Source organism: Lynx rufus, unplaced genomic scaffold (genome assembly GCF_022079265.1).
Source record: "Lynx rufus isolate CCGP_SWC_20201006 ecotype Redwood Valley unplaced genomic scaffold, mLynRuf1.p SCAF_3, whole genome shotgun sequence".
Taxonomy (NCBI): Eukaryota; Metazoa; Chordata; class Mammalia; order Carnivora; family Felidae; genus Lynx; species Lynx rufus.
In genome coordinates, this window is record NW_025814845.1 from 56,410,626 (window position 1) to 56,434,790 (window position 24,165).

Here is a 24,165-nt window from a genome sequence, read left to right on the forward strand (position 1 = left end):
GTCTTCCCAAACAAACAAAAACTGAAGGAATTTGTCACCACTAAACCAGCCCTACAAGAGATCCTAAGGGGGACCCTGTGAGACAAAGTACCAGAGACATCACTACAAGCATAAAACATACAGACATCACAATGACTCTAAACCCGTATCTTTCTATAATAACACTGAATGTAAATGGATTAAATGAGCCAACCAAAAGACATAGGGTATCAGAATGGATAAAAAAACAAGACCCATCTATTTGCTGTCTACAAGAGACTCATTTTAGACCTGAGGACACCTTTAGATTCAGAGTGAGGGGATGGAGAACTATTTATCATGCTACTGGAAGCCAGAAGAAAGCTGGAGTAGCCATACTTATATCAGACAAACTAGACTTTAAATTAAAGGCTGTAACAAGGGATGAAGAAGGACATTATATAATAGTTACAGGGTCTATCCATCAGGAAGAGCTAACAATTATAAATGTCTATGCGCCGAATACCGGAGCCCCCAAATATATAAAACAATTACTCATAAACAGAAGCAACCTTATTGATAAGAATGTGGTAATTGCTGGGGACTTTAACACCCCACTTACAGAAATGGATAGATCATCTAGACACACGGTCAATAAAGAAACAAGGGCCCTGAATGAGACACTGGATCAGATGGACTTGACAGATCTATTTAGAACTCTGCATCCCAAAGCAACAGAATAGACTTTCTTCTCGAGTGCACATGGAACATTCTCCAAGATAGATCATATACTGGGTCACAAAACAGCCCTTCATAAGTTTACAAGAATTGAAATTATACCATGCATACTTTCAGACCACAATGCTATGAAGCTTGAAATCAACCACAGGAAAAAGTCTGGAAAACCTCCAAAAGCATGGAGGTTAAAGAACACCCTACTAACGAATGAGTGGGTCAACCAGGCAATTAGAGAAGAAATCAAAAAATATATGGAAACAAACGAAAATGAAAATACAACAATCCAAACGCTTTGGGACGCAGCGAAGGCAGTCCTGAGAGGAAAATACATTGCAATCCAGGCCTATCTCAAGAAACAAGAAAATTCCCAAATACAAAATCTAACAGCACACCTAAAGGAAATAGAAGCAGAACAGCAAAGGCAGCCTAAACCCAGCAGAAGAAGAGAAATAATAAAGATCAGAGCAGAAATAAACAATATAGAATCTAAAAAAACTGTAGAGCAGATCAACGAAACCAAGAGTTGGTTTTTTGAAAAAATAAACAAAATTGACAAACCTCTAGCCAGGCTTCTCAAAAAGAAAAGGGAGATGACCCAAATAGATAAAATCATGAATGAAAATGGAATGATTACAACCAATCCCTCAGAGATACAAACAATTATCAGGGAATACTATGAAAAATTATATGCCAACAAATTGGACAACCTGGAAGAAATGGACAAATTCCTGAACACCCACACTCTTCCAAAACTCAATCAGGAGGAAAGAGAAAGCTTGAACAGACCCATAACCAGCGAAGAAATTGAATCGGTTATCAAAAATCTCCCAACAAATAAGAGTCCAGGACCAGATGGCTTCCCAGGGGAGTTCTACCAGACGTTTAAAGCAGAGATAATACCTATCCTTCTCAAGCTATTCCAAGAAATAGAAAGGGAAGGAAAACTTCCAGACTCATTCTATGAAGCCAGCATTACTTTGATTCCTAAACCAGACAGAGACCCAGTAAAAAAAGAGAACTACAGGCCAATATCCCTGATGAATATGGATGCCAAAATTCTCAATAAGATACTAGCAAATCGAATTCAACGGCATATAAAAAGAATTATTCACCATGATCAAGTGGGATTCATTCCTGGGATGCAGGGCTGGTTCAACATTCGCAAATCAATCAACGTGATACATCACATTAACAAAAAAAAAGAGAAGAACCATACGATCCTGTCAATCGATGCAGAAAAGGCCTTTGACAAAATCCAGCACCCTTTCTTAATAAAAGCCCTGGAGAAAGTCGGGATAGAAGGAACATACTTAAAGATCATAAAAGCCATTTATGAAAAGCCCACAGCTAACATCATCCTCAACGGGGAAAAACTGAGAGCTTTTTCCCTGAGATCAGGAACACGACAGGGATGCCCACTCTCACCGCTGTTGTTTAACATAGTGCTGGAAGTTCTAGCATCAGCAATCAGACAACAAAAGGAAATCAAAGGCATCAAAATTGGCAAAGATGAAGTCAAGCTTTCGCTTTTTGCAGATGACATGATATTATACATGGAAAATCCGATAGACTCCACCAAAAGTCTGCTAGAACTGATACATGAATTCAGCAAAGTTGCAGGATACAAAATCAATGTACAGAAATCAGTTGCATTCTTATACACTAACAAGGAAGCAACAGAAAGACAAATAAAGAAACTGATCCCATTCACAATTGCACCAAGAAGCATAAAATACCTAGGAATAAATCTAACCAAAGATGTAAAGGATCTGTATGCTGAAAACTATAGAAAGCTTATGAAGGTAATTGAAGAAGATTTAAAGAAATGGAAAGACATTCCCTGCTCATGGATTGGAAAAATAAATATTGTCAAAATGTCAATACTACCCAAAGCTATCTACACATTCAATGCAATCCCAATCAAAATTGCACCAGCATTCTTCTCGAAACTAGAACAAGCAATCCTAAAATTCATATGGAACCACAAAAGGCCCCGAATAGCCAAAGGAATTTTGAAGAAGAAGACCAAAGCAGGAGGCATCACAATCCCAGACTTCAGCCTCTACTACAAAGCTGTCATCATCAAGACAGCATGGTATTGGCACAAAAACAGACACACAGACCAATGGAATAGAATAGAAACCCCAGAACTAGACCCACAAACATATGGCCAACTCATCTTTGACAAAGCAGGAAAGAACATCCAATGGAAAAAAGACAGCCTCTTTAACAAATGGTGCTGGGAGAACTGGACAGCAACATGCAGAAGGTTGAAACTAGACCACTTTCTCACACCATTTACAAAAATAAACTCAAAATGGATAAAGGACCTAAATGTGAGACAGGAAACCATCAGAACCTTAGAGGAGAAAGCAGGAAAAGACCTCTCTGACCTCAGCCGTAGCAATCTCTTACTCGACACATCCCCAAAGGCAAGGGAATTAAAAGCAAAAGTGAATTACTGGGACCTTATGAAGATAAAAAGCTTCTGCACAGCAAAGGAAACAACCAACAAAACTAAAAGGCAACCAACGGAATGGGAAAAGATATTTGCAAATGACATATCGGACAAAGGGCTAGTATCTAAAATCTATAAAGAGCTCACCAAACTCCACACCCGAAAAACAAATAACCCAGTGAAGAAATGGGCAGAAAACATGAATAGACACTTCTCTAAAGAAGACATCCAGATGGCCAACAGGCACATGAAAAGATGTTCAGCGTCGCTCCTTATCAGGGAAATACAAATCAAAACCACACTCAGGTATCACCTCACGCCAGTCAGAGTGGCCAAAATGAACAAATCAGGAGACTATAGATGCTGGAGAGGATGTGGAGAAACGGGAACCCTCTTGCACTGTTGGTGGGAATGCAAATTGGTGCAGCCACTCTGGAAAACAGTGTGGAGGTTCCTCAGAAAATTAAAAATAGACCTACCCTATGACCCAGCAATAGCACTGCTAGGAATCTACCCAAGGGATACAGGAGTACTGATGCATAGGGGCACTTGTACCCCAATGTTCATAGCAGCACTCTCAACAATAGCCAAATTATGGAAAGAGCCTAAATGTCCATCAACTGATGAATGGATAAAGAAATTGTGGTTTATATACACAATGGAATACTACGTGGCAATGAGAAAAAATGAAATATGGCCTTTTGTAGCAACGTGGATGGAACTGGAGAGTGTGATGCTAAGTGAAATAAGCCATACAGAGAAAGACAGATACCATATGGTTTCACTCTTATGTGGATCCTGAGAAACTTAACAGGAACCCATGGGGGAGGGGAAGGAAAAAAAAAAAAAAAAAAAAAGGACGTTAGAGTGGGAGAGAGCCAAAGCATAAGAGACTGTTAAAAACTGAGAACAAACTGAGGGTTGATGGGGGGTGGGAGGGAGGGGCGGGTGGGTGATGGGTATTGAGGAGGGCACCTTTTGGGATGAGCACTGGGTGTTGTATGGAAACCAAGTTGTCAATAAACTTCATATAAAAAAAAAATTAAAACTAAAAAAAAAAAATAGAATTAGTTTTGTTGTGAAATAGTGTTTATTAAAAATCATCACTGTGTCTTATACTTGTATACCTTCCATTTTTTATCTGAAAAGTCAGTGTGAAGATCTCATTCTTTCAGAGAACAAATTCTGTGCTGTCTTTTGAGTATTATCACAAAACTCATCCCCTTGCCTTTGTTTATTTTTTTATTTTTTATTTTTTCAACGTTTTTAATTTATTTTTGGGACAGAGAGAGACAGAGCATGAACGGGGGAGGGGCAGAGAGAGAGGGAGACACAGAATCGGAAACAGGCTCCAGGCTCTGAGCCATCAGCCCAGAGCCCGACGCGGGCTCAAACCGACGGACCGCGAGATCGTGACCTGGCTGAAGTCGGACGCTTAACCGACTGCGCCACCCAGGCGCCCCACCTTGCCTTTGTTTAAATAATCCCCACTACTTCTTTTTCCTCTGGTCTGAAATTCCATCATTAGCTACTGACAAAGGACTTAGCATCTTTTTATGTTTTCAAGAATCTCTTGTTCTGAGAAGAAAGTTCCAATAGGATGTTAGTTTTCTCCAGTTTTTTAAAAAGAAGAATTAGTTTAGCACACATATAGTGTTTTGTTGTTGGGTTTTTTGTTTTTTTCATCAGCTCCAATCAGTTGATAGTGTCTCTCTTGTGGCATTGTGCAGTGAATAATCCTAAGGCTGAGCCAAGGTTCAAAGAGAAAGAGTGCAGTGATCAGTTAGTAATGTCTGCAGTGGGTGACAGTCTGTCAGCACTCATCCAAAGGATTTGTCACTCCTGAGTAATAGGTCCATTTCTGATTGTTCCAGGAGGTTCAGAGTAAGATCTCAAGGGCACGACTCTAAGAATGTACAACAGAAGAGATGCTGGGCATTAGAACTGTCTAGAGGACCCTGAAGAGGATTATAAAAACCTGCCAAAGATAATTTTTCCTTTGTTGACCCTAGTTTTCCATCACACATCATCCATATTCTTTATCATTGGCTAATGTGTCCTAAACCTAAATAATAACAGAACTGTCATTATTTTTCAGGTAAATATATCTTTCTTACTTGTGGTATATTTTTTGCCTAGGAATCCAGAATTGAGAATATATGGGTAGTAGAATTAAGCAATGGACTGACAGTCTTAGATCTTATCTGGTCCAAATCCTCCATATATAAATGAGGAAACTAAGGACAGGAATTGTTAGAGTAGTAACCAGTGATCTCCCATTTACAAAACTTTTGGACTTTACTTTTATCTTAGACTTTTTATTTAATCAGTAATTACCTGTTTCTTCCTTTAGATCCCCAAACTGGATGTTAGGTAAAGGGGACAATAGCTGAGGAATGTTGACATCTCAGTTTTCAATACTAGCTCTTGGGTGGTGTGGGCTCCAGAACCAGACAGACCTGAATTTCTACTTGTGAATCCATGAGTAAATTACGTGATCCTGATTCTGTTGTTGCTACTGATCATTTTTTTAAATTAAGTTTTTAATTTTAATTCCAGTATAGTTAAGATACAATGTTATATTAGTTTCAGGTATACAGTGTAGTGACTCAACAATTCTATACATTACTCTGTGCTCATCATGATAAGTGTACTCTTAATCTGCATCCACCTCCCCTCTGGTAACTGTCTTTGTTCTCTAGAGTCTGTTTCTTGGTTTGTCTCGCTCTCTTTTTTTTTCCTTTGCTAGTTTTGTTTCTTAAATTCCACATGAGTGAAATCATATGGTATTTGTTTTTCTCTGATTCATTTTGCTTCTCATTATACTCTCTAGCTCCATCCATGTTGTAGTAAATGGCAAGATTTTATTCTTTTTTATGGCTGAGTGATATTCCATTACAAATATATATATACATGTGTATATATATACATGTATATATATACATACATGTATATACATGTATATATACGTATACGTATATATGTAATACATATGTGTAATACACACACACATATGTATATATATATATATATACACACATATATATACACACACACATACCGTTTCTTCTTTATTCATTCATCTATTGATGGACACTTGGGCTGCTTCCATAATCTGGCTATTGTAAATGATGCTGCCATAAACATAAAGATGCATGTGTCCCTTTGAATTCATGTTTTTGTATTTTTTGGCTAAATACCCAGTTGTGCCATTGCTGGATCCCAGGGTAGTTCTATTTTTAACTTTTTGAGGAACCTTCATACTGTTGTCCACAGTGGTTCCCCAGTTTGCATTCCCACCAACAGTCTATCAAAGTTTGTTTTTCTCCACATCCTCATCAACACCTATTGTTTCCTGTGTTTTTGATGTGAGCCATTCTGACAGGTGCAAGATAACATCTCATTGTAGTTTTGATTTGCATTTCCCTAATGATGAGTGATATTGAGTGTCTTTCCGTGTGTCTGCTGGCCATCTGGATGGCTTCTTTGGAGAAATGTCTGTTTATGTCTTCTGCCCATTTTTTAATTGGACTATTTGTTTTTTGGTTGTTGAGTTGTATTGTTTCTTTATATATTTTGGATACTAACCCTTTATCAGATATGTCATTTGTACATGTCTTCTCCCCATCCAATAGGTTGCTTTTTAGTTTTGTTGATTGTTTTCGTCACTGTGCAGAAACTTTTAATTTTGATGTAGTCCTAATAGTTTAGTTTTGCTTTTATTTCCCTCAGGAGACATTATCCAGAAAAATGTTGCTATGGCCTATGTCAGAGAAATTATTGCCTGTGTTCTCTTCCTGGATTTTTATGGTTTCATGTCTCATGTTTAGGTCCTTAACCCATTTTGAGTTTATTTTTGTGTATGGTGTAAGAAAGTGGTTTCATTCTTTTGGATGTAGTGGTCCAGTTTTCCCAGCACCATTTGTTGAAGAGACTGGATTTTTATGGTTTCATGTCTCATGTTTAGGTCCTTAACCCATTTTGAGTTTATTTTTGTGTATGGCGTAAGAAAGTGGTTTCATTCTTTTGGATGTAGTGGTCCAGTTTTCCCAGCACCATTTGTTGAAGAGACTGTCTTTTTCCCATTGCATATTCTTTCCTCCTTTGTAGAAGATTAACTGACCACATAATTGTGGGTTTATTCCTGGGTTTTCTATTCTGTGCCATTGATCTGGCTGTCTATATTTTTAAAATTTATTCATTTATTTTAAGAGAAAGAGAGCGAGCAAGTGGGGGAGGGGCAGAGAGAGAGAGGGAGAGAGAGAATACCAGGCAGGCCCTGCACTGTCAGTGCAGAGTCTGATGTGGGGCTTGAACTCATGAACCATTAGATCATGATCTGAGCTGAAGTCAGATGCTCAACCAACTGAGCACCCAATCTGTGTGTCTTTTTTTGTGTGTGTGCCAGCACCATACTGTTTGGTTACTACACTTTTGTAATATAACTTGAAGTCCAGAAGTGTGATACTTCCAGTTTTGTTTTTCTTTTTCAAGATTGTCCTTTTGGTTTGTTTTTTTTTTTTTTTGTTTGTTTGTTTTTTTTTTTTTTTGTGGTGCCACACAGATTTTAGGATTGTTTGTTCTCATTCCATGAAAAATGCTGTTTGACAGAGATTGCATTAAATGTGTAGATTGCTTTGGGTAGTATAGACATTATAACAATATTTGCCCTTCCAATCAATTCATGGGCATGGAATGTCTTTCCGTTTCTTCGTATTGTCTTCAAGTTGTTTCATCAGTGTTTTATAGTTTTCAGAGTACAGGTCTTTTTCCTCTTTGATTAAGTTTACTCTAGGTATTTTATTATTTTTGGTGCCATTGTAAATGGGATCATTTTCTTAATTTCTCTTTCTGCTGCTTCATTATTAGTGTATAGAAATGCAGTAGATTTCTGTGCATTGATTTTGTGTCCTGTGACTACTGAATTCATTTTTTCAGTTCTAGTAGTTTTTTGGTGGAGTCCTTAGGGTTTTCTATATTTAGTATCATGTCATCTACAAATAGTGAAAGTTTTACTTCTTCTTTACCAATTTGGATACCTTTTATTTCTTTTTGTTTTATGATTACTGTGGCTAGGACTTCCAGTACTATATTGAATAATGATGGCGAGAATGGATATCCTTGTCCAGTTCCTGACCTTGGGGGAAAAGCTCTCAGTTTTTCCCCATTGAATATGGTGTTCACTGTGGGTGTCTCATAGATTTATTATGTTGAGGTATGTTCCCTGAAAACCTACTTTGTTGAGGGATTTTATTATGAATGGATGTTGTACTTTGTCAAATGCTTTGTCAAATGCTTTTTCTGCATCTATTGAAATGATCCTATGGTTTTTGTCCTTTTTCTTATTGATGCGATGTATCACACTGATTGATTTGTGAGTATTGAACCACCCTTGCATCCTGGGAAAAAATCCCACTTGATTGTGGTGTATGATTTTTTTTTTAATGTATTGTTGGATTTGGCTGGCTAGTATTTTGTTGAGGATTTTGTCATCTATATTCATTAGAGATATTGGCCTGTAGTTCTCTTTTTTAGTGACATCTTTATCTGGTTTTGGTATCAGGGTAATGCTGGCCTCATAGAATGAATTTGGAAGTTTTCCTTTCTCTTCTATTTTTTTGAAGTAGTTTGAAGAGAGTAGGTATTAATTCTTCTTTATGTTTATTTAGTGTTGAGACAGAGAGAAACAGAGCATGAGTGGGGGAGGGGCAGAGAGAATGGGAGACACAGGATACGAAGCAGGCTCCAGGCTCTGAGCTGTCAGCACAGAGCCTGATGCGGGGCTTGAACTCATGAACGGTGAGATCATGACCTGAGCCAAAGTCAGACGCCCAACCGACTGGGTCACCCAGGCGCCCCAAATCTTCTTTAAATGTTTGGTAGAATTTGCCTGTGAAGCCATCTGGCTCTGGGCTTTTGTTTGTTGGGAGATTTTGGTTATTGATTCAACTTCATTCCTGATAATTGGTCTGTTCAAATTTTCTATTTCTTCCTGCTTCCAACATGGCAGGGAAATCCAAGTCCTCTAAGTCTGCCTGTTTTCTGAAGTTCCAGGCTTCTGTAACAAACCAGATTTCTGGTGTCTCTTATTGAGGATACCATGGTTAGCATGCTGGAGTCAGTTCTTGCAAGGCTTCCAGATTTGTCTGCTCTGCCAGTAATCAGGGCTCCCAGGTATCTCTTAGTGAAGGATATTCCTGCAGTCTGCCAAGCCGTGTCCTTGAAAACCAGTCCAGACTCCTCCACCTGTACCTTATAGACAGGCTGCAAGATGTGTTCCTAGTCTTCTCCAGGACTCAAGGCTCCCAGGTGCTGCTTTTGGCTGGCTTCCCAATCCCATGAGCAAACCCCAATTTGTCAGAGCAAATCTAAGTCCTCTGTGTCTGCCTCAGATATAAGCCTCAAGAGCAGCATACACTAGAAAGTGATTTCTGGTTGCCTGTCTGTCCTAGGTCATCAAAAAAATTCATTCCTTGAATTGATGGAAGAAAAGGCCCAATTTCATTGCCAACTCCCATTTCTCATAGTGCATTTTTAGCACAAGGATGCACTTCATCTGCACATTTGCATCCTGATGGCTTCATTGGTCCAGCAGCTACACGTAGTACTTGAGTTTCAAGATACCTTGAGTTTCGTGATGCTCTCAATCTCATACAGCCACTGGGCCAAGAGCTTGTCCATGTTGTTGTCTTGGTTCACTCTCACCAGTGCTGTCAGCAGCTTCATGGTCTTTAGACAGACTGCACAATGTGTTGCTGGCCTTCTCCAGAACTTGAGGCTCCCAGGTGCCACTTTTAGCTGGCTACCAAGTATGGTGGGCAGGCCCGTATGATCCTCAGTCTTAATGTCTTCTTCAAGAAACAAGAAAAGTGTTATCTAAATACAGTCATATAAAGCACCAGATTCACAATAAGCACTCAGTAAATTAGGTCCCATTTCCTTGGGTTTGCTTCCGAGGCCTATGTTTCCCACTCTCACCAGGGACTTGAAAATGTGCCCAGCACTGGAATCAGGGCTTTAGCCATTTATTTGAATCTGTTGTAGTTCATGTTTACTTTCCTCCTGCCACTTCAGAACTTTGTACATGTCAACAAGCATTTCCAGGAAATGAGATATTTACCAAAGGCGCATATTGATTATTACAAGGCCTACGTGGTATAATCTTGAAAAAACAAGTAGATTGACATGACTGATTTTAAAATCCAGTATTCATTAATGAATGCCATCTATTAACAATATTTCTTCATTGTCATGAGATTCTTAAATTTTATCAGGGTCGTACTGGCCTGGAAAAAATATTCACCAGGAAAAGGTTAATTATTAATAGTAATTACTTGAAAAGAGTATAAAAGGATTCTTCATTTTTTTCAGGTGATAGAGCACCTTCTTTAAAGTTTCATCTAAAATAATGAAGAATCTTAGATCCATATGTTTTCTTGTTTTCTTCAGCTACGTTCAATGCCAAACTCTACAGAGAAGTTTACTAGCTGCAGGTAGGGATCCTATTTACATTCTATATATCCCATGTGCCAGGAAGTAAAGGCATAGCAACTACTTAAATATGTATGGAAAGGTTTTATCTTTCTCAGTGCTCATCATTGTCAATAGAGTCATTGGAAATGGCTAGAAATTAATTTGTGGAACGGATGCAGAAAGAGAACTAACATATTGAGGCAACACACACAGGAAGATCTCGTTTTAGTCTTACTTCCATTCTTGGTGATGGAATGATCCATTTCAAACTTGTATTTGAAATCGTATAAATAATTTTGGATAAAGTAATTGTATTTATAGTAGCAGGAATAATATTACGATCTATCTTCTTCAGTACCTATTCTGTGGCAGGCACTGTTCTTGGTGCGTCACACATGTTTCCATTTAATCCTAACAAACATCCAATGTGGTAGAGTTTATTTACATTTTGTAGATGGAGAAGCAGGAACTTTGAGAGCTTAAGTAATTTTTCCAAAGCCACAGTCAGTATTAGAGCTAGAAGTTGAACTCAGAGCAACTGACTCCAGAACGTTTCTCTATATTAACAGGGCAAGTAAATAACAATGATTTCTTTATTTAACAGGTAGCTGCTAAGCTCTTTAGGAGCTATTAGTATAAGCAGAAGGTATTGTTTTCAATAGAGAACGTGTGTGTGTGTGTGTGTGTGTGTGGTGAGTGGAGGTGATAAGAAAGATAAAGTTGATGAGTAAATCCAAAATGGGTGAGATAATGTCTTTGCCAAATGAATCCTGTCAAAGTGCTAATGTTTGTATGTTTGTTACCAATGTTAAACCTTAATTTTCTTAGCATTCCTTGGATGTTCTAGTAACTTCTAATATAAAGAGTTAAATAACCAAATCACATTAATTAATTCAAGTGTGTCAACACAAGTACATGCAACTTAATGGGAGGCCAATGACAGATTTCAAGTACACAATATATTTGAACAGAAATAAGTTATTCACAGAATGCAGTTTAAACACAAGTGAATATAAATTCTGGTAACGTGTTTTAATTTTTGAGGGCAAATGGAATTGACCTGGAAATTTATAAGTGAAAAAATATACATTTCAGAATTATCCAGGGAGATTTCAATTTTGAAAATATTCCTCTTAGGCAAATAAAATCTCATTTTTCTTCAGCCTTGAACCACACTAATAGCCAGAATTATCTGCAAGAGAACTTAAGAGACATGTGAGTTGTATTATCGATATTCTTTTGTCTGAAACTTGAAATCATACTTATTCTGGAGTGGGGAGGGGGCAGTGATCTCACAATGATGGGGGAAGAGTTTTGATTCTATCTTTAGCACTCTCACAAGTGTTATGTTTCAGCACTAGCATTATGGTTGCTCAGTTTCTTCAGAAATCAACTTATCAAGAAGTACAAACCATAGTTGAAGAGTTGGTAGATCGCGCAGAGAAGTGCAAGGTCCTCAAGCCACAGGAATCACCGTCCGAATGCTCTCACCAGTTGGTAGGTAAATCATGTTCTGTCTTTCTCTCTCCCTTTTTTTTTTAAACCGAAATTCCACCCAGAAGGTGTTGTTATGAGGTGGGGTGCTGAACAATTAGGTAGGGGATTTTAAGGCAACGATGTGTATGTGAATCACACTCAAAATGTAAATTTTATAGGTTTATAAACCTACAGTTTTTCATTTCATTGCTGGGAGGTCAGACTCAGAGAACAAAACACTCAAGCGACTATTATAACCTAAAATGCCAATTTGTTCATTTAAGTTGGTTGTTCTTCTGCCTCTAGAATACTATTGTCTAATATCCTTATATAAAGGTAACTGGGAAATCAAAGTACTAATTTAAAAAAGTTTCTAAGAGAATATGAAAAAGAAGAAAGAGGTGAATATTATTATAGGCTCCTTTTACCAGTTAGTAGGAAATCTTGGGGACTACTACTATCTCATAAAGTATGTCTGTCTTGTAATTAGTGAATTCTTGATAAACACTAACAACATATTTGTACAATCTACAGATTTTATGGATCACTTACCTCATGCCAAACACTTTAAACTACAAGTCAGTGGTTTTCTTATTTCTTGGGAGGTTTTTATTTTTAAGTCCATCTTCTTGGAGCTAAAACTCACCTATCTTTTACTAGACTCTAAGTAGACAGAAAAATTATCAGTCTTATGAGAAACACATTTTAAATGAAATGCTTCTGCCAATGACTAGTCTCATTTACTTTATAGTGATTACTTCTTATCACTACTTCAAAAGATGGCCTTTTTTTTTTTTGCCCTTTTCCCCCAAATCTAGAAATATATGTCTTTTGAGGTTTACAGCATCCCACACATTTACTGCCACTCAAAGGTATTTGAAAACTAACTAAATTATCGCATTTTCATTTGAATATTTGACATTGAATACACACTGCCTCAGATTTGCATTCTTAAAATAATTTCCCATGGAAACCAAACTGAAAACAATTAGGAAGCAAGGAAAGCAAATTACCATCTATTTCTTGGTGGATAGTTCTCATAAAAAAATACCTGAACTTCGTTAGGCTCTGTAATTTTGGCTTGTGTTTAATACCTCTTAACAACTATATGAAAATGAAGCAATTACATAGGAAAGGAGAGAGTGATGAATTCCTTTGGGCCCATGTCAGCATGTGGGAGTTTAGACTTCAAAATCTAAAAGCTTTTGCTCTAAAGAGCTATGTCCAGGGACTGTTAAATACAAGTTGTACACTCAGTGGTCTTTTCCTGAAATAATTCTTTAACTTTCCTGTGGTTAGGGATGTAGATCATACATTTTTCACCTTTAAATTATTATTATTCCTCCTACAGATGACTACCTTCCTAGAGCATGTTTGTAACAACCAAGGAATGGCTGACAAACAGGAGTTTTCTGACTGTTGCAATGTAAATAACAAAGCAAGACTCAAGTGCTTCCTATTATACAAAAAAGATGACACAGAATATAGCGATGTATTCCAAATTCCAAATCTCGAGCAGATCTGCGAGGTAGACAAAGAGAATCAAGCATCAGTGAAGGAGAGGTAAGTCATTTCTCCTTGCCATACTCTCTGAAAAAGAGTGTTTTCCATTTTGAAGACAGATTTTTTTTTTTTTTAATATATGGGCTCTGAGAACACACTGCTTTATTACATGGAATTGAAGTAAAGGTTTGAGCTACAATATATATTTTTTCTCCCTCAGAATGACAATTACAGTCTTAGTGACTATACAGGTCTGTGTATAGAGGCATTAAAAATGACTAGGATGAAAAAAATGTTTAAACACATTTTAAAAATGACTGGGACAATGTAAAGAACCCACCTCCTTATTGGTTAGATTAGTCAGACCAGTAGCAAATGATGTTACAAGGTATAGCAATCAGGCCAAGCATAATAAACAGAGAGTACTGGGGACAGAGAGCAGGTAATAGCTCTGGCAAGAGGCTGGCATTTGGGAGATTCATCAAGGGATAGCAGAGAGGGTACCTGACAGGCATGGAGAGAGCCTTTCATATGGAACCTAGGAATAAGTGACAATTGCAGATTAGACAGAGATGCTTTTCTATTCATAAAGTCTGATTCTCTAATTCCCACCTGGAGTGAATAGCATTATAGCAAATGGGTAGGCAAGGTCATTTTTTCTTCTCGTGAGCATAGAGGTCTATGTATGTGTGGTGTGAGCAAGTGACTGGGGTTTAGAGGCAGGTAACCAATGCCTAGAGAGATAGAAATGACAAGAGAAACACAAAGCTTCAGTTCTCAAGGAATGAAGTTTTGGCCATCTTATCAAGATAGGTTCAGACAATGGGAATAAGGCAAAGGTCTGATTGCTGATTCTAGACTGCAAGGAGCATAGTAGTGATTTTATTTCAGATTTTAGACATAAAATTTTAGACCACAGATAAACGAGCAGACAGGATGATTTGATGCTGAATAATACAAACTCCTTTAATTCACCCATATAAGGGCAGAATTGCCCCCAGAGATTACTGAGCCTTCATAAGGAGATTAATTGGCCCCAGCTACTTAGGTAGAAAGGACTAAGGAACAAGGGGTTGGGCAAGTTGCAACTCATCTGACTTCAGGGGAAACCAAATGGGAACCAAAATAGGACCCAGCTACCTATTTATTGTAGTTCCTCCACTCTAAGGAGAAGTCTAAAATCAGGTTTGAGTTGAACATTCAGAGATTACGGAGTCTGACCAATACTCAGGCAGTGAATCTAGTCTCTTCTTGAGAATTTACAATGAAATCAATGTTGAGTTATGTTATATGTTAATCTTTTTTTTTTTGCAAGTTTTTATTCAATGCTAGTTAACATGCAATGTAATATTGGTTTCAGGAGTAGTATTTAGTGATTCATCATTTACATATAACATCCAGAGTTCATCACAAAAAAATGCCTCCTTAATATCCATCACCCATTTAGCCCATTCCCCTGCCCCCCTCCCCTCTAGCAACCCTCAGTTTGTTCTGTATATTTAAGAGTCTCTTATGGTTTGCTTTCCTCTCCTTTTCCCCACCTACCCCTTGTTCATGTGTTTTCTTTCTTGAATTCCACATATGAGTGAAATCATATGGTATTTGTCTTTCTCTGACTGACTTATTTTGCTTAGCATAATGAACTCTAGCTCCATCCACATTGTTGCAAATGGCAAGATTTCATTTTTTATGGCTGAGTAATCTTCATATATATATATATATATATATGTATGTGTGTGTATGTGTACACACACAGACATACACACACACACACACACACACACATATACCACATCTTCTTTATCCATTCACCAGTTGATGGACATTTGGGCTCTTTTTATAGTTTAGCTATTGTTGATAATGTTATTTTAAACATCAGGGTACATGTGGTCCTTTTAATCACTATTTTGTATATGTTGAGTAAATACCTAGTAAGACAATTGCTGGATTGTAGGGTAGTTCGAGTTTTAACTTTTTGAGTGACATCCATACTGTTTCCAGAGTGGCTGTACCAATTTGCAGTCCCACCAACAGTGTAAGAAGTTCCCCTTTCCCTGCATCCTCCCAACATCTGTTGTTTCCTGTGTTGTTAATTTTAGCCATTCTCACAGGTATGAGGTGGTATTTCTCATGGTTTGGATTTGTATTTCCCTGAAGATGAGCGATGTTGAGCATCTTTTTCAGGTGTCCGTTAGCCATCTGTATGTATTCGTTGGAAAAATATCTATTCATGTTCTGCTCATTTTTTAATTGGATTATTTGTTTTTTGGGTATTGAGTTTGATAAGTTCTTTACAAATTTTGGATACTAACCAATTTATCAGATATGTCATTTGAAAATATCTTCTCCTATTCTGTAGGCTGCCTTTTAGTTTTGTTGTTTCTTTTGCTATGCAGAAGCTTTTTATCTTAAGGAGATCCCAATAGTTTATTCTTGCTTTTGTTCCCTTTCCTCCAGAGATATTTGCTTCCATGTGTTTTTTATTTCTTCTTTGATTTCCTGGTTAACTCATTCATTCTTCAGTAGTAGGTTCTTTAACCTCCATTATTTGTGGTCTTTCCAAATTTTTCTTGTGGTTGACTTCAAGTTTCATAGCATTGTGGTCTGAAAATATGCATGGTATGACCTCAATCTTTTAGTTGTTATTGAAGCCTGATTTGTGACCCAGTATGTGATCTATTCAGGAGAATGTTCCATGTGCACTTGAACAGAATGTGTATTCTGGAGCACCAGGGTGGCTCAGTCAGTCGAGTGTTTGAATCTTGATTTCGGCTCTGGTCATGATCTCACAGTTGTGCACATCAGTGCAGAATCTGCTTTGGATTCTCTCTCTTCCTTTTGCTTTGCCCCTCCCACCCTCACTCATGTGTTGCACTCTCTCTCTCTCAAAACTAATAAATAAACTTAAAAAAGGAGAAAAGAATGTGTATCCTGTTGCTTTAGGATGAAATATTCTGAATGTATCTATTATATCTATCTGGTCCACTGTGTCATTCAAAGCCATTGTTTCTTTGTTGATTTTCTGCTTAGATGTTCTGTCGTTGTTGTAAGTGGGGTATTAAAGACTCCTACTATTATTGTATTATTATCAATGAGTTTCTTCATGTTTGTTTTTAACTGATTTATATATTTGGTGTTATCAAGTTGGGGACATAAATATTTACACTTTTTAGATCTTCTTGTTGGATAGACCCCTTAATTATGTTATAGTGCCGTTCTTTACCTCTTGCTGTAGTCTTTGGTTTGAAACCTAGTTTGTTTGGGGTCACCTAGGTGGCTTGGTTTAAGCACCCAACTCTTGATTTTGGCTCAGGTCATGATTTTACAGTGATGAGATTGAGCCCCGTGTCAGGCTCTGCGCTGAGTTTGGCACCTGCTTAGGGTTCTCTCTCCCTCTCTCTCTGCCCCTCCCCCCTCTCAAAGCAAGCAAACTTGAAAAATATTAAAAAAAATAAAATCTAGTTTGCCTGATATAGCTACGGCTACTCTGGCTTTGTTTTGACATCCATTAGCATAATAAATGGTTCTCCATATCCTCGTTTTCAATATGCAAGTGTCTTTAGGTCTAAAATGAGTGTTTTATAGGCAACATACAGATGGGTATTATTTTTATCCATTCTAATAACCTATGTCTTATGATTGGAACATTTAGTTCATTTACATTCAGAGTGATTATTGATAGATATTAATTTAGTGCCATTGTATTATCTGTAAAGCCAGTGTTTCTGGAGATTTTCTCGGTTTCTTTCTAGTCTTTTGGTCTTTCTTTCCTACTCAGAGTCCCCTTTAATATTTTTTGCAGGGCTGGTGTAGTGGTCACAAACTCCTTTAGTTTTTGTTTGTCTGGGAAACTCTTTATCTCTCCTTCCATTCTGAATGACAGCCTTGTTGGATAAAATATTCTTGGCTACATTTTTTTCCCATTGAATGTATCATGCCACTCCCTTTTGGTCTGCCAAGTTTCTGTGGAGAGATCTGATACAAACCTTATTTGTCTTGCCTTGTAGGCTAAGAATGTGTTTTTCCCTTGCTGCTTTCAGGATTCCTATCTCTGCATTTTGCAAATTTCACTATGATATGTCTTGGTGTTGGACAGCTTTTGTTGATTTTGATGGGAGTTCTCTCCTGGATTTGGATGTCTGTTTCCTTCCCCAGATTAAGGAAGTTTTCAGCTATAATTTCCTCAAACAAACCTTCTGCCTACTTCCCCCTCTCTTCTTCTTCTGGGACTCCTGTGACAAGAATGTTATTATACTTTATGGAGTCCCTAAGTTCCCTAAGTCTACTTTCATGATCTAATGTTTTTCTTTCCTTCTTCTTTTCAGCTTCATTATTTTCCATAATCTTATCTTCTATATTATTAATTAGTAATATTATCAGTAGGCTGATTCTTCCATCCTTGTTGTCAATACATTCAGTAGGTTTTTCATCTCAGTTATGGCATTTTTTTAATTTCAGCCTGAGTAGTTTTTAGGTGTTTTTTTTTAAGTTTTTTTTTAACGTTTATTTATTTTTGAGACAGAGAGAGATAGAGCATGAACGGGGGAGGGTCAGAGAGAGAGGGAGACACAGAATCTGAAACAGGCTCCAGGCTCTGAGCTGTCAGCACAGAGCCCGACGTGGGGCTCGAACCCACGAACTGCGAGATCGTGACCTGAGCTGAAGTCGGACGCTCAGCCGACTGAGCCACCCAGGCGCCCCAGTGTTTTTTTTTTTTTTTTTAATCTCTGCAGTAAGGGACTCCATAGTGTCTTCTATGCTTTTCTCAAGCCCAGCTAGTATCCTTATGAGTGTTGTTTTAAATTCTGATTCAGGAATATTACTTATATCTGTTTTGATTAGATTCCTGGCCATGACCTCTTCCTGTTCTTTCTTTTGGGATGAATTTCTCTGTCTTGGCATTTTGCTAGACTCTGTCTTCTGTGTGTTAGGAAATACCATTGCATCTCCTGCTCCTGAGGGTAATGGCTATATTAAGACGAGGTCATATACTGTATAGGCCTTGGTACTTCAGGAAGATTTTTTTGGCGTATGTCTGTGCACTTTGCTGTTATGTTTTGGCTGCTCTTTCCCTCAGATCAGTTCTCTGCAGAGTTTCTCCTTGCCTGCAATGGGAAGCGTTTGAAACTTGTCCAGTGTGTGGTGAGTTTTAACTAGGTGTGTTTTGGTGTGCTTGTTATAAACGGCTGGATTCTATTTTCCCTAGAGCTGAAGTTTGTAGCACTCTGTGACCAATAGACTTGGTGCATGTGGGAGGTTTGTGCTAGTCTTCTGGGGGAGAGTCTTGTTGCACTGGTTCTCAGGCACTCCTGTCCTAGTAAAGATGCACCTACAGGGTTCAGTGGGGTGGGGCTTGGGGTAAGTGGCTCCAGCCTCCACTGGGGGTGCTGTGCTGCTTATGGAAATCCGTCTGTGCTGATGGGCTGGGGGGGGGGAAATGGCATCAGCTAGTTCTCTCATCCTGGACTGGGGAGTTTGCACCTGCCGCTGTTTGGGAAGCCCTCAAGAGAGGAGCGAAAAGTCTCTGTTGTGTTTCAGGCTTCCGTCAGATCCTTGCATTCACCCTGTCTGCGTCTGAGCCAACTGCCTGCCTTGTGGCATAGTACTCTTGTGTTTTATCTCGGGCACGGGCCTGGGTTTCAAAATTCCAAATTTTAGGGACCAGGCATGACACAGACCCATGTTAATCCTCTGGGGGAGGGTCTTGTGCTGTGGCTGCTGTCAATTTGTCCCAAAAGGGCAGTTTCATGAACACACAGGGGCTCGGAGTTTATGGTGAAGCAATGCCAAAAGCTGACTTCCGTGTTAGCTGCCCTCAGCAGGTGTCTCTGCTGCTATGCTGATTAATGGGGCTGCTCTATGGTGCCCACCGTGTCTTTTGTCCCCTGAGAGGCAGTGCCACCTCTCCCAAATGCACTCCAAGAAATGGAACTCTCTCTCCCAGTGTGGCCCAGAGGATCTTCAGAGCACCCTGTCCACTCCAGCGCCTCTGCCCTCCTCCACAGGAATACTGCAAAGCTTATCAGCCTCTACCCGGTGATGGCCCAGACTTCTAAAACTTCAGACATTGAACTCCACTGCTTGCAAAAACTGTGATGATCAGCCTCTCTCTTTTTCCCAGTCAATGATTTTGGGGAAGTGTTTTTCTTGTGCAATCCCATGCATGCTGCTTTCTCTCTTTCTCTCCCTGCTCTCCATGATCAGGGTTCCCTCCCTTCCACAGCACCCACAACTCTTTTGTCCCCCAAATCAACTCTCCATAGCTTCTACCTTCCACAATGTGGCCATTTCTCTCTCTTTAGATGTGTAGTTTGTTCTCTTAGTTCTCAGATCGATTTCCAGGGTGTTCAGAATGATATGATATTTATCTAGCTGTGTTTGAGGGACAAGGCAAGCATAGGGTCCCCCCCACCCCACTACTCTGTCATCTTAACTCTCTTCCTATCATAATCTTTACTTATGTGCAGACAACTATGAATATTCAGGGGAAAAATAATTTTCTAACTACTTTTCTCCTAATTATAAGGCAATAACTTTACCTAATTCTCAACCAAGGAAACAGTAATGTATATATCAAAGCTGGAGTGAAAAGTCAGCTCTTTCAGACTTTTCAAAAGGTACATATAATATACAGATACACAAAACCATAGTTACTGTACCTTTGGATTATCTAAGAAAATTTCAATAACAGTTTTAATTATTGTAAGCTTCCATTGTATGTCTGACTATAGAACCCAACTTCCAACCAAGCATGACCCTATGTTATCTTACAATAGGGACATTCCATTGTGTAAATGGCTGTAATTATTAGAAACCTTTTCCTTATACTAAATTAAACTTTGCCTTTGGAGATTTGAAATTAGATTGGCTCATATTGAATATCTTCCAAGGGAACTAAGTTACTGTAGTATAGTAATGAACTCTTAATTTAGCATGCACAGTAGAGAGCAGAGGTATTGAATGGCTTTGGTGAAATGACTAAACTTCCAAGGGCTTGAGAGCCCCTTGGTGAGAATGAAGAGCATTTGTTTGTTTGTTTGTTTGTTTTCTGTTTTTGTTTTTGTTTTGCCAAGCACGCACCTACTTTTCTAAGTCTTGCTAATGAATCATGTTCAGTTCTATTATTTGGCCTATTTCTCCCCCTCCATGGTTTGTAGATGATTTTTTCCGTTATAGGTTTTTAAAGAGCAAAAGGATAGGCTAAATTTAGTGTGGTAGCAAATAAGCAAACAATCTCTAATTTTCAGCAGCTCAATATAACTTTTTTTTTTTCTTCACTCATGCTATCTGTCCAATGTAGATTGGTAGGAGGCCTGATTATCATAGTCACCTAGAGACCTAGGTTGAGAAAGACCCAACACTTGCTTCTTTGATTCCTATGTCAAGGGAACGGGATGATAGTAAATCATGCACTGTTTCTTAAGCTTGTTTAGAAGAAATACTCATCATTTCTACTCAGACATCACTAACCAGCAAGTCACATTGTCATACCTCACTTCAGAGGGGTTGGGTATGTACAGTCCTACCACTTGCCTGAAAGGAGGGGAACTGGAAATATTTAGTAAACAACTCTAATGGCCACCATCTTGGTCCTCCACCAACAAGAAAAGATTTTGTACTTTTAACCAAAAGCAAATGTTACCACAGGATTGCTAAACACATCCGTTGTAAATAAGGTCTGTTTGGTTAGTGCTTCAGGTCTCCTGCAAAATCTCTCATCTTTCATTATGGTGCCACGATTCTCAATCTGGCCCTAAACTTGAGAAAGCAGCAAGAAATACTCTTCTAATGCAGTCACATGTGGATATAGTCCCTGACTCCAGAAACTCTAGCCACTTTCTTGGGTGTGATTTTGTTTTCTAGCCCCTGTAACATGTGGGGATTTCTCTTCAAATATTTTAAGCATTTCCTTGGCCATTTGTCATGAAATATAATTGTTTTTTTTTCAATCATTTCAGGGAAGGCAACAATACCAACTTGTTGTTTGACTTCAATGGCTGCAGCACCTGTGTCCTTAGCTGGTATCCCAAAAGAAATTGGAGTTAGAGAAGTTGCAGGAACAAAGATTTATGTGTTATCCAAGGAACTGGGGGCGGGAGGAAATTAAAACATGAACCAAGTCCCTGTTCTATCTATCATCTCCTCCATTATCCTTTTAATGTTAAAAACCTGGTTTTCTGGTGTCACCATTTTTCTGGTGACATATGCCTACTTTATAGACCTTACATCTTAAACTTTTATTAAGTTTTATAATAATCAGGATGGACTAAGCTATTCTGTGGTCACAAGTAAATCCTATGTTTAGAAATAAATCCTAAAATCCTAAATATTGACTTAATAATGATTTATTTCTTGTTCATATCACAGTCTAAATCAGGTAGTTCTCTTTGGTGACTCTTGAAGAGTCTGGCTCCTGGCTGAATCCTGAGCATGATTTTTTTTCAGGCCTGGTAATTACAGATGACATTCCTCATGGGGTAAAACTGTCATTCCCATTCCAGATTGGGGCAAAACACATTTCAGCCACTGAAGGAGTCGCAGTCAAGGACTCAGTCCCTTTCTCCCTCCAAACTGGCCATACTTTTGTGCCTAGCTTCATTCCTAGCCCAGGTGCCTCTATTGAGACTTTCTAATGGGGAGGGGGGGAGATGAAGGGAGAAACTTGGAGAGAATTTTGTGCATGTTAGCTCAGCATTCAGAGTTTTCCAACTCTCAGACCTTTCCCTTCCCCTTCCCCCCTGCCCCAGTGTCCTTAAAACCACAGGGGCCTTTTGTCTGAAAGAGCTGACTTTTCACTCCAGCTTTGATATATACGTTACTGTTTCCTTGGTTGAGAAACAGGTAAAGTTATTGCCTTATAATTAGGAGAAAAGTAGTTAGAAAGTTATTATCAAACTACTACTCATTTAAACACAACCTTCAGGAGTAAGCCATCCTCACATCTGTGATGATCTACCTGATCCTTGACTGGTGCAGGTCCATGGGGTGGGGGTGGGGGGCAGGAATGGACAAGGGGACAGGGTGGGGAGTCAGCACTTTCTCCAGTTTAACCTCTTGCTCATACTATCCTCATAAGTGATTAAAGTCTTAAGTGTTACTTTCAATTCGTTTTAATTGGCTACTCTGACACTTTGAAGCTCATCTCTCTCTAACTTGGCTCAGTCCCTGACAATTCGTCTCCAAGCAGTAACTCAAGAATGCAAGACATTTCCATCTCTATATTATCTGGAGCGTGTGTTTCCACGGTTACTGTGAGACAGAAAAGGAGAAAACGGGGAACTGTGCTAAGACATTAACAGCCACACCTCAAAGCGGTGTAGAGTACACTCATTCATATTTCATCATCCAGGACTCAGTTACATGTTCCCAACCTAACTGCAAGGGAGGCTGAAGTAAGACTCTCCCTGTACAAACAGGAAAAGAAATGAATTTGTGTGAGCCTCGAGACAGTTTTTGCCTGTAGTGTCCTCTTGTCGAGTATATTTGCATGCGTGTCTGTGGGGTATTTGGAACAAACTTTGCACATATAGGAGATATAATTATAAGTGAAAGGCAGACCTGAAGCCCAGGCTCTATGAGTAGGAAGAATGAATAAACCTGAGAGGGAAATAAAAACTGGGGACTTAGTAACAAACCCAAATATTGGGGGGCACATCTTGGAGGGCAGTGACATTAACTCTCCTCGTCTAGAAAGAACTTCTGGATGATCTTGAGAGACTCCTCTACCCCCACCACTAGCTCCTAAATGTAATCCTCCTGCACCAGCTGTACAATTGTGCATTTACAATTCAGTTTGGACTATTGAACGTTCTACCTTCCACTCCTTATATAAAAGCGACAGGTTTTCATTATTTTTTTCTTTCCCCACCAGCCTGGTAGTTACAGTTGGCCACTTCAAGGGCATTCAGGGAATGTCTGACTAACTTCACAGGGATCTGTCCACAGTGATGTGTGTGAACGTGTGATGCATTGATGTATACTGCTACCTCATCTCTTTCACCACGAAATTCTAGAAGTTTCAGGTTAACAAAACAAAATGAATCCTAAGTTTTTAAGAGACAGTGTTGGCACATGTCCTTGAATTCTAAATTTCACAACTCCGCGTTTGCCACATTACAGGTACATTTATGAAACATCTAGAAAGCATCCATTCTTGTATGGACCTACTATTCTGACCATGTCTGCTTGCTATGAAACAGCTATTCGGTCATGTTGCCAAGAAGAAAACAAAACTGAGTGCTTCCAGATAAAGGTAAAATATTTGTCAATTGTGATTTAGAGCCTTGTTATGCAAAGGGTGGACTGTGAACTGGCATCACTCCTACCTCCTGGCAGCTTGTTGGAAATGCAGAACCTGAAGCTCTTCTCCAAACCTACTAAGTCAGATTTCATTTTAACAAGATACGTAGGTAATTCATAGTGTCAATAAAATCTGAAAGCATAATTTAGCGTAGACCGTACTTCATTACAAATATTTAATATTCTAGTTACTATTGTTGCGTAACAAAGCACCCCAACATTTATTGACTCAAGACAACAACGATCATTTTATTCTCTCT

The 24,165-nt window shown here is 38.7% G+C and overlaps 1 protein-coding gene across 1 annotated transcript in view; it reads left to right on the plus strand.

Moving 5' to 3' along the window:
* Window positions 1-10,562: 10,562 nt before the first annotated feature.
* LOC124520210 (alpha-fetoprotein-like) overlaps window positions 10,563-24,165 on the plus strand; it is a 48,821-nt gene continuing 35,218 nt past the window's right edge. Inside the window, exons 1-5 of the mRNA XM_047090909.1 lie at window positions 10,563-10,647; window positions 11,791-11,842; window positions 11,983-12,124; window positions 13,455-13,666; window positions 23,726-23,858. Of these exons, the coding sequence (XP_046946865.1) occupies window positions 10,563-10,647; window positions 11,791-11,842; window positions 11,983-12,124; window positions 13,455-13,666; window positions 23,726-23,858 (624 nt within the window). The remainder of the gene's footprint in view (window positions 10,648-11,790; window positions 11,843-11,982; window positions 12,125-13,454; window positions 13,667-23,725; window positions 23,859-24,165) is intronic.